We start from the raw sequence: 14,567 nt of genomic DNA, 5'->3' as shown, positions 1-14,567 counted from the left end.
TAGAAAAGACATAATTCTCTCAAAGGCTCACTGGCTTTGCTTTCTGGGACAGTCAAAATGACTTCTGTCAAAAAGTTCTAATTTAAAAAGCAATGTAACACCACCTGAAGATCTTGTTTTCTACACCATAAAATCACCGTTGGGCATAGTTGCAGGTGCAGCAAAGTAATCTTTGTACCACATACCAAGTGCAACCAGAGGGTGGCGGTGAAACTCCACCTTTCAACCTTGTATTCATAACTTGTTAACTTGTAAATTAAAACAAAGCAAAGCAATGCCTTGGGTGTGGTACCTCTACAACCTCCACACTGGCATAGGATGTAAATTGTGTAAGTATGTCTATATAACAATCATAACCAGCAGTATTAGCAGCAATCCAGGGGAAATGTGTATAATCTTGAAGTAATAACTCGAGCAACTGTAAGACTGACATTTTAATAGCATGAACAAATTACTAAGAGATTATCTAAACTTCAATTCACCTGTTGTCTGAGGAGTCACCGTACCTATGAAAACAAACACATAGATATAATTGGATAACAATCAGTATGCTCTGCTAACATCAAGTCTGTTAGTGAATTTACTGAAATACAACAAAACTAAAAATTTAATTAAAACGGACTGAATTTCATACTTACTTATCAATCCCAAAAGCAGCACAGGCAACATTATTAGATGTGCCATTCTCCAAAGCCCCAAATATAAACCTGCCGACCAAATGTATTTAATTAAATTCCAAAAAAACCAACAACTAGAAAGCACTCAGAGACTGCATATCCAACCAAGGATGCATAGGCATGGACCTTAAATGTGTTATATGGTTTTATAATCGCAAAAGATGTTTGGAGATTTAAATTCCTATTGATCAAGATATACATTAAAATGCCCATTCTACACAAAATTGTCATACATGTGCAACCTTTTTTTAAATATTAATTGACTGCAGGTGCAAAAGTTTCTGAAAAGATGGCACAAATGTTAAAATAGACATCCTACAAAGTTAAGAAATTCTGGAGTTATACATACATGGAAAATGCTATCAATATCAATATATATATATATATTTGTGTGTACATATATATATGTGTGTGTATATATTTGTGTGTATATATATATATATATGTGTGTGTATATATTTGTGTGTATATATATATATATATGTGTGTGTATATATATGTGTGTATATGTATATATGTGTGTGTATATATATATATATATATATATATATATATATTAGTGTATCTATATATATATATATATATATATATATATATATATATATATATATATATATATATGTATATATATATGTGTATATATATGTGTATATATATATATATGTGTATATGTAGATATATATGTGTATGTGTACATATATATATATATTTGTGTATATATATATATATGTGTGTATATATATATATATATATATATATATATGTATATATGTATGTGTGTGTTGTTGTGGAATATTTCTATGAAAAGTCGGGAGAAGAGTGTCAAAGTGTTATCAAATCAATGTCAAATGAAACAGAGTCTGGATGAACGATCAAGGTTGTAATAGTCAATTTATTTGCTTGCAAGCAAAGAGAACACTGTCCCACAGACACATCACGTCATCTGCAGGAGGTGCTCTGAATAACACAGTCAGATGCATGTCTTGCAAGCAAAGAGAGCACAGTCTCACAGACACATCGCCGTCATCTGTTAGAGGTGCTCTGACAACATAGTCAGATACATGGACCTTTATACTGCTTCCTTTGATTGGGTCACTGTGACCCAATCAAAGAGTTCAGTCACAAGAAACACAGAGTCTGAATCAGCCTGTTTTACCATCACACATCACATATACATACAGAGGGTCATGCTCTTCAGCTGATGCTCATCAGGAAGTACCGTAATCTAAACCTCTGTGTGTCGCCGTCTTTGAAGACAGAAACAATGCACAGGAAAACAGATAACAAGATAACAGATAACAAAACAACCTGGATGCAAAACTGATAGAATCATCTACTCAAATAGGTTTTGTGCCTGCACTTTTAAAGACTTACATTCTTCAATCCTAAAGCATAAGACGATGACATATTTTCCCATAACAGTGTATACATATATGTATATATATGTGTGTATGTATGCTAACAATATCAAGCAGGCAGTTTACAATTAATATCTTATTTAAAAATAAAATCAATTAATTACCTGTTCACATGTGCTTCTTTGGCTCCTGTGCTTCTCCTCCTTGTCAGCCTGCAGCACTGCAACAAGGCTTTTATACTGTAAAAGTTGGAACAGACCCAAAAATCTGTTGTTTCACTGATTCTATCAATATAATCTAATTGCTTCCTCATAACAAGTGAACCAAACCTCCCATTGGCCATTTATAATAATACAGATTATCAGAATTGGTTCAGCAGAAACAAAAACGAGGTGTTCTATTCTACCGAAGGCTGTAATACAGAAGCAAGGAAGTTTTTAGAAAGTTATTTATTCTGATGCTGCTCCATAGACAATGGATGGGAGGCTCAGGTCATAGGAATAACACGCAGTAATCTTTAAAATGTGTGTAGTTCCCCTTTTACAGTCACGCCATTAACTACCTGCCAGTAAATCTGAATGGTTTAAGTAGGTGTGTAACTAACTGGAAAGTCAACTCATCAAAATAAACTATGTGAAAAATGTTGAGGGACTTCAGCAATGTGACAGTTTGAAATGTGCAAGATGAAGGAGTGTTGGCATGCAGCATAAAATCAACAAACACTCAACCACAGTGTTTCAAGACAATAAAGGCTATCATGGGTTAATCTACCGGAGTCGCACGATTTGTTATTTATCTTCCAGGTACTTACACATTTGACAAACAATGAATAGCTTTTATTTCATCCATGTCGCATTATTTTTTGCAAAATCTAATCAAGAATGACAATCGATACAGAGGATGACATTGGTGGTAAAACAACAGTTATTATAAGGAAGTAGAAGTTGATGCTTGAACGGATAGTTTCCCCGATTCTGCCTATGGACTTCATATCCTCTGATCAACAAGCTATCCTAACCGTAGTCATTCATCACTCAGGACCTTCCATTCTAGTGTTTACCGTAAACAATGTTACAGTAAATGATGAAATGACAGATGAGGAAGCAGTCAGGCTCCCCACGACCAGGCTCTGTGCCTGTCTTCTGCCAGCGTGAAGAGGACACTCTCCACTATCAACACCCGCAAGGCAACAGGTCCAGACAACATCCCTGGTCGCGTGTTGAAGGACTGCGCAGAGGAGCTTAAGGATGTCTTCACGGATGTCTTTAATACTTCTCTGAGACAAGCTGTTGTTCCATCATGCTTCAAGGCCACCATCATCATACCTGTGCCAAAGAAACCCACTCCGTCCTGCTATAATGACTACCGTCCGGTGGCACTGACCCCCATAATAATGAAGTGCTTTGAACGGCTAGTCATGTCACACATCAAATCCATTCTTCCCCCCACCCTGGACCCTTTCCAGTTTGCATACCGTGCCAAGCGGTCCACGGAGGATGCAATCTGCTCTGCTCTCCACCCACCCCTCACCCATCTGGACTCAAAAGACTCATATGTGAGAATGCTGTTCATAGACTTTAGTTCAGCATTCAACACCATAATCCCACAAAAACTCATCTTCAAACTTGACCAGCTGGGGCTCAACACCTCGCTGTGTAACTGGCTGCTGGACTTCCTCAGCGAGAGGCCACAAGCAGTACGTGTCGGCAACAACACCTCGAGCAGCATCACACTGAGCACAGGGGCCCCTCAAGGCTGTGTGCTCAGTCCACTGCTCTTCACCTTGCTGACACACGACTGCACTACAACCTACAGCACCAATCACATGGTCAAGTTTGCAGACGACACAACTCTGGTTGCTCTCATCACCAACAACGATGAGACCCACTATAAGAAGGAGGTCAGCCTTCTGACCACGTGGTGCAGAGACAACAACCTCCTTCTGAATAACAGCAAGACCAAGGAGATTATTGTTGACTTCCGGAGAGGCCACACTCAACACCCACCACTGACCATCAATGGTGCTGATATAGAGAGAGTGAGCAGCACCAAATTCCTGGGGGTGGACATCAGTGAGGACCTCTCGTGGACAGCCAACACAACATCACTGGCAAAGAAAGCCCAGAGGCGCCTCTACTTTCTCCGCAAACTAAAGAAGGCAAGAACACCACCACCCATCATGTGCACCTTTTACCGAGGCACCATTGAGAGCATCCTGACAAACTGCATCACTGTGTGGGGCGGAAGCTGCACTGACTACAACAGGAAAGCCCTGCAGTGCATAGTGAACACAGCTGGAAGGATCATTGGTGCCTCACTCCCCTCCCTGCAGGACATATATGACACTCGCCTCATCCGCAAAGTGACCATGATTGTGCGCGACTCCAGCCACTCCTCACACAGTCTCTTCAGCCTCCTGCCCTCTGGGAGAAGATACCGGCGCCTCCGTGCTCGCACCACCAGACTCTCAAACAGCTTCGTCCACCAGGCTGTTAGGAAGCTGAACTCTCTGAAATCTCTCCCTTCTGTCTTTTAAGACTCCCCATGTCCAACTGCTGCTAAATACAGATTGATAGCTTTTTTTGTTTGTTTTTTCTCTTATTACATATATTTATTGTCAAAATGTTTTTTAATGTTTTTTAATCTATTGCACTGTATTCACTTTATATGTTTATGTTGGACTAGAGAGAAACGTCTTTTCAACTCCCCTGTATGTTCAGTACATTGTGGAATTGACAATAAAGCAAACTTTGAGAGGTTTCATATACTGGAAGCAATGTAGTCCGCCGTTTTTGGAAAACACTGTCCTGCATATTATGTTATATATATATATATATATATATATATATATATATATATTCATATCATGTATGATGACAAATTCACGGTCTGAAAAATTCTTAGTTAAGCCATTATGTGTCATTATATTATCAGTTACATTGCAACACTAATAATTCCAATAGTTGGAATTAGAAATAATGCATTTGCAAATATGCATGTTGTCACATATCTGCTCTAAAACTGTAACAAAGAGACACATGAGTATACTTAACAAATATAATGGTTTATTAACCTTGAAGTCATGTTCGACAGCAACCCCTCCTTTGAACACCACGTCAAACAAATCACCAGAACTGCCTTTTTCCACTTAAAAAACATAGCCCGTCTCCGCCCATCACGCTCCTCATCTGCTGCTGAAACTCTGATCCACGCCTTCATCACTTCCAGAATCGACCACTGCAACAGCATTCTTCACAGCACATCATCCAAAATCCTAAACAAACTCCAGTACATCCAAAACTGCTGCTCGCCTGCTCACCCACTCCTGCTCCCGTGACCACATCACCCCTGTTCTCCAGAACCTCCACTGGCTCCCCGTCCCACAACGGATCGAATACAAAATCCTTCTCCTCACTCACAAAGCCCTCCACAATCAGGCCCCCTCCTACCTCACCGACCTGCTTCACCACCACACTCCATCCCGCCGGCTCCGCTCCTCTGATGCCAACCTCCTGTCCCTTCCACTCAGGACCAAGCACCGGACATGGGGTGACATAGCCTTCTCCATATCTGCCCCCTCTCTCTGGAACTCTCTCCCCAAACACATCCGAGACTGCACTGACCTTTCCATGTTCAAATCCCAAATCAAAACCCACCTTTTCAAAACTGCTTTTAATGTGTGACCATTATTGTGGTTTTTTTATGTTTTTAGTGTATAACTTTTATATTTGATGATTTTAATGTAAAGGTCCCCCCCAGCAGAGCACAGCATAGAAGAGGACACTGGCTAAGATCCCCTGGTAAGAAATATGAAGAAGCTTTCTGCTGACAAAGGATCTGGCTTTCTTTCCTCAAGAAGAAAAGTCTTGACTGAGCCTTTTTAAATACAGCATCAGTGTTCTTTTTCCAATTTAATTAACTGTCCAATTGCACGATAATGTCCTGCATGGGTGTGGTGCTGTAACATAAAAGAAAAAGAAACCAAAAGAAACTACAAAGGTCTGTGGTGAGAGGAGATCTGCCAACACATGACTGGTGCACAATGGAATGGGCACACCACGCCTAGATGTGTCTAATGCCACTGATGACTCTCCAATTAATTAAAGTACCTGGTGATGCTGTTCTTTTCCTTCACCCATTTGGGACTGCACTGCTAGAACGATGTGTTATACAGTGCTAGCTCTTACTTCCTCCTCAACACTAACCATGACACGTTGTCTATTCAAAACAATGAAGATTATCAAATTGTGCTCAGGACAAAATACTGAAATGTACTGAAATAAGTTTCCAGACACTTGTTCTAAAAGGCAATTTATCAACATATTTTTACATCAATATTGTGATTAAGCCACAAACTAACATCTGTTGTCATCTGTTGGTGTGACCTGTCCAATGATTTCCTGTTCGCTCTCAGGACTAGAACCCGCAGAACAGGGAACCCTTGTTGAATGTGGCGGACAATGTTTCACACTTTATATTCACCTTTTCTCTGTTGAAGTATTGCATTACTCAACGACACTAAGACGGAGGTCCTAGTTATTGCTCCAGAGGAGTTTGTCCCCATGATCAGGCAGATTATTAGTCCACTCTCCTCTGCTGCCCATTGCAACCTGCGCAATCTTGGGATTTTCTTTGATCGATCCATGTCGTTTGACCCTCATGTTAAGCAGCTGTCCAGGTCATGTTTCTTCCATCTAAGAAATATCAGTAAACTGAGATCTGTCGTATCAACACCTGAATTAGAGATGATCATACACACATTCATCTCTTCTCGCATTGACTACTGTAACTCACTTTTCCCATCACTCAGTGTATCTGCTCTTAACCGTCTGCAGGTCATCCAAATCGCTGCCGCCAGATTACTCACCAGGACAAATCGACGGTCTCACATCACCCCCGTACTCCGATCTCTCCACTGGCTTCCTGTAGCATCTAGGATACACTTCAAAATTCTCACCATCACTTACAGAGCACTTCACGGTCAGGCTCCGGCTTATGTAGCTGATCTACTTCGCCCCTATTCACCCGCCCGCACTCTCAGGTCAAACGCTCTCGGTCTTCTGTCAGTCTCACGCACACGATTTAAGAGCCGTGGTGACCGAGCCTTTGAGGCAGTGGCCCGAGGCTCTGGAATGCTCTGCCTGCAACTCTACGCCTCGCAGATACTGTGAATACTTTTAAAAAACAGCTCAAAACCCACCTGTTTAGGCTGGCGTTTGAGTAAAAACCCATGTCCTAGACCTGCTCTTAAAATATGTTTTAACATTTTATCTTATTATTTATTTTTTTATTTTTTATTTTTCTCTGTGTATGTAATTTATTGACCCGAGGGTCACATTGTGTTTTTTATTCTTTTAAATATCTGCTCTGTTAAGCCCTTTGTGATGTTATGTCTGTGAAAAGCACACTATAAATACATTTCATTCATTCATACATTATGTGCTTTGTAATTGCTGCATGCTAAGTTAGGAGTGTTTGCTTTACAGATTAACAGATAAATAGAACCTCTAAATACAAAAAATGACTCACTACTTGCGTGTCAGAAATTGCTCAATACTACAGATGTACCAATCCCACTTTCCCCAAATCCAAAATTCACATCAACCAAAAGAGTGTTCTTTGCAGGATCTGAAGGCTACGGTGAGCCTGCTCCTCGTGCCCCAACAGCGAGATGTCCCTATCAGTGTTATGTCAAAAGGGTTTCTAGGTTTCAGGAGCTCTGTAGATTCACTACATATCCATGTGCTCTCAGGAGAAAATAGTGGATTTTATGCCTTCTCAAATTATTTATTAGAAACATGGTCAAAAATACGCTCCATTTGAGGAGCCTTTTGTGAACACTTTCTGAGGCTGAGGTTGGCTGTGTATTTTTTTTTTATTCGCCGTGCTGCACTTTCAAAGGAATGTTAATTCACAACCAAGTTCCTGGTTGTTACTGTAAATGCTTCACGTCTTCCTCCTTCTGGCATGACACCTTTTACCTGGTTGAACTAGTGAAGTGAGGTAAAGGTCGTTTCCATGTTAATGCGATAAGAAACATACACATAGAATAGAAATAGCTTTTCTACTGTGATTTCTAGTTGTAAATATAAAATCTAGCTCCTTTCGTCCTCTGGGTTTTGATACAGTTCCAACTTACTGATTGAAGCATCTTTTTGTTCTGAAAACATTAAACCAACTTCCTTCCCACTACCACATATTTGTATTGAATTCATTGTTTATATGTTTCATTTAGTTTTTAAAAAGTGTATATTTTTGCATAAATGAGCACAGAATAGACTACAGTGAGAACAAGAGAACAAGAGGAAACTACCTGGTATATAATAATAAGAATAAAGATTAAATACCATTAAAATAAAACGCATTAGAAGTTAAGTACAACAAATGGATGACATTAATTCAAGGCTGGTATATACCATTGCTGAAACAATATACTAAATAATAAGACAAGTTTCTTTGATATGTTGACATCTGTTGACTAAACTTGATCGAAATGATTATATTGAAGAAAACACTTTCTTTGTAGTTTGAGTGTCTTTGTTTCAGTTTCTGCTCTGTGCTACATGTTTATACATTAGGTTTATGATGTACTAAAAATGAAATGGTAATCATTAACTTTATTTGTTTGAGCATCTAGTGTGTAGGGTTTCGTGACAGCTCATGACACTCAGGAACACAGTAAGAGGGTTCATTTAAATGCTTGCTTGTTGCTCAATGATGCATGAATTTAGGTTTGTTTGGTAACAGCCGCTTTCTTAACTCCGTCCTGAATAGGACATTTGATAACGTTTTAATCTCCTTCCTTACCGTATCTCTGACCCTGGAAACTAAATCTGAGAGAAACAAAACCTGCAACATGACCTGAGCCACGAGCAAAGGCAGAGGCGGGACATCTTCCAGGTGCAAGATAGTCCAAGAATCTGAGAGCTCCAAAAATCTACAGCATGTCAATGAATTAAATTACCTCTACTGGACTCATATTTAATCTTCAACTTTAACACAAATGAGGAGTTTGAACAATTGAGGTTGCGAGGAAACTAGGCGCGTGTCGCCTTTCCTTTATTCAAGTAACAAATATGTAACTGGCAGGAAATCATGTCGCTTCAGAGATCTAATCTGTGCCATCAATCACGTCCATGTACCTGCACACACCCTGCAAAGAATGTTTTCACAGAAATTTGAGTGACTGCTGGTGGCTTAATCTAGCAAAAGAATCTGGCAGCCTCAGTGAGCACCATTTCCTTTGACCCTTTGACTTTTGTGTGATATACAATTACTTTTTATGTCTTTTCATGACATACATCTTTATAACAATTTTTGAAATATATACTATGACTGTCACAGCTCTGCCACTTCTATCTAGTTTTTTCCACCTTTCACTCACCCAATCAGTTCATTCAGTGCACCTGCCAGTCACACTCACCTCATCAGCTCATTACTCTCACCTGCTCACTCTGCCTCCTTCACTATTTAAACGCCTGCCTCACACTGCCTCACTGCCAGATCATTCTCTGCGGTCATGCAATACTTTCCCGCATACATCCATGGACTGATTCCCTGTTGCCGAGCCTGCCTGTTTCGGACAACCTCGCCTTGCCTCTGCCCTGGTAACTCGCTCAGCCTTCTGTCCTTGACCACGAGAATCCTGTCGCTGTTTTCCTGGGAATATTCTTCATGTGGTGTGTGTTGAAGAAATTAAAGAATTCAAGTCAAACTATTCCTGGTATTGTCGTACTGCTCCTGGGTCCTTACTACACCTGTAACAATGACATTTTAATGATCACGCCATATAGTGGGAATTCTGTAAAGCTCATTAATTGCAGCAGACAACAAACCAACATTCACCCCATCCTGGTCCATGTTAATCTGGTGTTATCCTGTCTGCTGCTGTGTCAGTAAAAAATATGTGTTTAGATGGTCTTTGCAAAGTTAAGAGGAAACCGCTGCTGTGTGTTGAAACGGTTTTCTTTAAGGCAAAAAACTGTGAATAAAGGTTTCTGCAAAGAGCAGATAAAACGCCTTCCTGTCTTGTTTAAGGAAGTGTCCAAGGCAAGATGATGACGTGCCTTTTCTTTGTCTCCATTGTGTGTCCTTGCCAGCTCAGCTGAAAGGAATAGGAAGCTGTTTTGAGCATAAATGACCATGCATTATGACTGGTTGTTCAGAGCATTTCTCACAGATAACAGCGATGTTTCTGTTAGACTGTTCTCTCTGTCTACGGACAAATAAATTATCATGGCAACTTTGTTCATTTGTCAGACTCTGTCTTATTTGATATTGACTAAAAAAACCTCAACTTTCTTCTCCCGACTAGTCTTAGGAATTTTCCACAACACTGCTTTGTGATAAACTATCCTCCCTTCCCCCTCCAAAACCAAGAGAAAATAGTTTAATGTGGTCGTAACAGTAGTAAATTATGGGAATTGTGTTTTTTTGTTTTTTTACTGCAACACTCTTGCTTCATTGATACACTGATTTGCCGACTAGCATTTTCATTCTTGGATGAAATTTGTTTGAACAATTTATCACCCTCGCTTTCTATATTTCTGGTATTATTAAAGTATTAGTGCAGATTTCTATTCCCTTTCGGATCATAACATAACCCGGTCATTGTTGATTCAATTGTTAAGTGATGCTGGCAGCTTGCAGCAACCACACAACCTTCTAAGGACAACAGAAAATGAGATCCAGACTCCATGCATTGAGAAACTTTATATTTTCAACCTTCATTATACATGATTGGTTACTTATATGATAGATGATTAGAACCCCAACAAAGAAACTAAGGATACACTCGATAAACTTCTTATATAGTGAAAACAACAAAAGGCAAGTGATTTCAGCTTCAGCATGCTGCACATTTACGGTTATAAAGCAGGATTACTTCAATTTTCAGCAGACCACAAAAACAGAACACAAGGAAAAGGCCTCTCTAATAGAAACACAATCTAAAAGCAAATGTATGTTGAGTGATTGTTAGAATATGGATCATCTTTGAACGCCCTACACCAGAGTTTTGGCTGTCAGCAAACTGACTAGCAGGGTCACCAGTGAGGCCAACTGGCCTGAGGCACTGCTCGGATTCACCATTCTGGCTGTAAGAGAAGAATTAAAGTTTAGAGTACATCAAATGTATGCATCAAGATTAGTGTTATCAAAAGAGCAAAAGTCATGAGGAGATAAGAGGGTTTTACCTTTCCGATTGAGCGGCATGGTAAGTGGTCCTATTGAGATGCCCGTCATGGCATGCTGGGATACGTCCCTTGCAACTCGGTTGTGGTGGTCTGGGTAGCAGTGCTGCATGAAAACAACATTAGGGGTTTCTGTTAACGCACCTTTTGATAATCTATCCAAACTCATTACGAACGCACACAAACACAGTAGCACTTACAGCAGTGCAGTTGTTGTGTCTCAGAAGACACAGGTGGACCTGGCAGTGCAGGTAGATGGATGAAAAGTTGTTAAAGGTGAACATCTTGAAGGAGAATCGGGCCACCATGGAGATGCCGTTCGCAACCAGCTCTACTGTACCATCTGCTGGGTTCGGACACCTGGAGGGAGATAGAGGTTACAATGTTACCAGCTGGACTATAAAATAAACAGGGTTAAGTTGTGAAAGTGAGGAAGGGTGGAGCGAGTGAAGAGAGGCCCTTCAAGAGTAAATCATTTTCTGGGTAATCAAGAACCAGTGATCAGAATGCTAAACTACATGAAGTTGCAATAGCTTGTTTACTCTTCATGTATGAGATCCCAGCGGACAGGGTAGCTGGCATCGTTGACTGGCGTGGCCCAGCAAGAGTCCATAATGGTGGAGATCTGCCTTGCATCGACTCCTTCTGTCCGAATCTCCACATATAGCCTCTGGTCAACTTCCATTTCTATGTTCCTGCCACTGGCCAGGGGATAGCGGAAGCCAGCGTCCTGGTAGGGGATCATTCTCGTAAGATACTGTCCATGGCCTGATGGAAGCTTCTTTCTCACAATGCTGCAAAAAAACAACAAAGAAGTTGATTGCACTTGAGAAGGACCAATTCACTGGCTTGCTCTTGGGAACAACGTCTTGTTGACAATCTTTGACACATTCACATTTACAGAACAGGGACGGTTTTTTTTCTTTTCTTTTAACTTTTCTTCGTATTGTTGGTTGAAATGGCAAGTTTATTGATTGCATTGGGTGCAGACTGTGGGTAGTGGAGAAATTACACAACATTTATGACAACAAAGGGCTAAATTATAACTAACTATTTTCAGTCTTTGTCATCATCGAGCATCACTGTCGCAGAAGATAAGTACTCAAAAAAGGTTTGAGGTGCAGATGTAGCACTGTTTAATATATGGTCCTGTTATTTAAAAGATAAATATTTTAACATATGTCATGACGTATCACTATGGACATATGTTCACCATAAGAAGGATTGTGGTAATTGTATTCAGTTAGCATAAAACATGTAAAGTAGATGGTGTTGTTATTGTTACCTCTCTACAGGGTTGATGCCCACATCCATAGACAGGGCCTGGGTCAGATGGTATTCACAGCAGAAACGCAAATGAATGTTCCTCTGGCGGCTGATTATCCCTCCATGAGGGTCCACGTCACCCTGGATGGTGTTCTCATAGATAAAATGGGTTCCATTGCTCTTAAAATTTAAATGACAAAATGGTAAACTTCAGTAAGTTGCTTGTACTTGTAATATGTCTGATGGAGCACATTAACGTCTAAAATGGACTGTACCCTGAGAGCTGTGCCACACAGCTGGTCGTCATTGTTAAAGCGGAACACCAGTCGTCCGTCCTGGAGAGTCCCTTTGCAGAAGTCATCTCGGAGGTGGAGGGCGCTGGAGTGGAAGCCAGCTTCAAACAGCTGGCAGCGCGACACAGACATGGTGCCTGAACTACTGGAACAATTGATGGATGAGTCTACGTATATGAGAGAGAGCTTTAAAAACAATCTGCAGTGTTTGTAGCTAATCTCATAGTTAAAGCTGCACTCATCAATATTTTCCTGTATTAAATAACTACTATATGTAATTTGAAATGTGTTGCTCATAGTGACAAACCCACTGAGTTGTGACTCACAGATATTGTAACAATCCTAATGGTTTATATTGACCATTTAAATCATTTTAACGCTGTTTCCATGAAATCATGTTTCGTCTCTCATTTTGGCATTGTGCACGGTTCACAATACTGCAATACCCATTCAGATTGGCTGAATTCATTTAAAATTGACGCAGAATTTAAAAGTGAATTGGTTTAAGTTGCAGATTGCACTTTTTTCAAGACCGTAATCTTTAGCTTCCACATGCCGTCAGTCATGCACAAACAGAGTTCTAAGCTCTGGGATTGGATATTATGGCAAGATAACGATGATAAACCGACACCTGAGTGGATATTATTGTTCCGTGGTCTTACGTTGGCGTATATTTCACAAACAATAAAATTGTACCGTGAAGCAATTTCTACGTCTCATCTTACACATATCACATCCGGAATCTATAAAACAAAGCAGTGTTTTAAATGGAGCTGCCCTCACCGTAGCTCTCATTGTTGGGCCGATGGTGATGTTCATCACAGAAGCAGCCGTGTACACCGCGCTTCTCACCACACCACTCATACTCTGTGCAGTCCAGCTGTTCGCAGGGGTCTGACTCAGCTATGGAGATTGTGGGGAAAGGATGAGACAAAGAGTGACGAAACAAGTAAAAAACTACCTTTTTCCACAGGTAGGACAAATGCTAAAGTTCTGTTAAACTAAGGATTATATCTCTACTTCATTATTTTGTCTAATCATTAGCCCTGTGCAAATTTACCACATAGCAAAGCAGAGCGCCACTCAGGGATGTTTAACCCCAAGACAGAGCAGGTGCTCTCGTAGGCGGAGACTGCAGAACACAGCATGCCATTGGCTGGAGTGGAGAGGCAGAGGTCATAGACACAGGAACTGAAAAATGGCTGTGGATCAGAGTGCAGGTGACATGCACTGAATGGACCGCTACTGTTGGTGATGACACTACAGTGCTCAGAGTATTCTTCCATGTAGGGACAGTCATCCAATCCATCATCACTCCTTTCATCAGTGGATCCACATCTAGAAAATAGATGACTTTGTTTATTTTGACATATTTTTCCATCATATGTCTATTGTTGTGTCTTTATGTCGTGAAGGATTGTTAACCCTGCAAGTTATTTTCATAACATCTCACCCTGGTTGGCTTGTGGAGGATTTCCAGCTGTGTCCAAAGTGATTGTCATTTTGTGCCAAAGTGCCATTGGGCAAGACTTTGTCATCTGAACGATCCCTGTTGAAGTTTCCACACATGCCTGTGACTCTATTTTGATGGTATTGGGCCAGTCTGACCAGTAAAGTGCTTCGGCCGTCAAAGTGAACTTTCAAGTCAATGGCGTCGACCACGATGTAGCTTCCCTGTCTTACTACCTGAGCTAATGTTCCCACAGTGGTGGGAAGAGACACCTCACTTCCATTTACCTGGAAGGAAGAGAGATCAGAGAGAGACGGACAAGAAGGGAGGAG

The 14,567-nt window shown here is 40.5% G+C and overlaps 1 protein-coding gene across 1 annotated transcript in view; it reads right to left on the bottom strand.

Moving 5' to 3' along the window:
- Positions 1–10,798: 10,798 nt before the first annotated feature.
- Positions 10,799–14,567, bottom strand: part of LOC306795516 (alpha-tectorin-like) — a gene marked incomplete at its 5' end in the record, with an annotated part of 173,979 nt that continues 170,210 nt past the window's right edge. The window contains 9 exons of the mRNA XM_079294048.1: positions 10,799–11,130; positions 11,230–11,332; positions 11,427–11,586; positions 11,769–12,020; positions 12,512–12,672; positions 12,768–12,952; positions 13,569–13,688; positions 13,846–14,123; positions 14,239–14,522. Of these exons, the coding sequence (XP_079150174.1) occupies positions 11,039–11,130; positions 11,230–11,332; positions 11,427–11,586; positions 11,769–12,020; positions 12,512–12,672; positions 12,768–12,952; positions 13,569–13,688; positions 13,846–14,123; positions 14,239–14,522 (1,635 nt within the window). The 3' untranslated portion in view covers positions 10,799–11,038. The remainder of the gene's footprint in view (positions 11,131–11,229; positions 11,333–11,426; positions 11,587–11,768; positions 12,021–12,511; positions 12,673–12,767; positions 12,953–13,568; positions 13,689–13,845; positions 14,124–14,238; positions 14,523–14,567) is intronic.

Source organism: Melanostigma gelatinosum (assembly GCF_949748355.1).
Source record: "Melanostigma gelatinosum genome assembly, chromosome: 21".
Classification (NCBI taxonomy): Eukaryota; Metazoa; Chordata; class Actinopteri; order Perciformes; family Zoarcidae; genus Melanostigma; species Melanostigma gelatinosum.
This window is presented reverse-complemented; position numbering and strand designations above follow the sequence as displayed.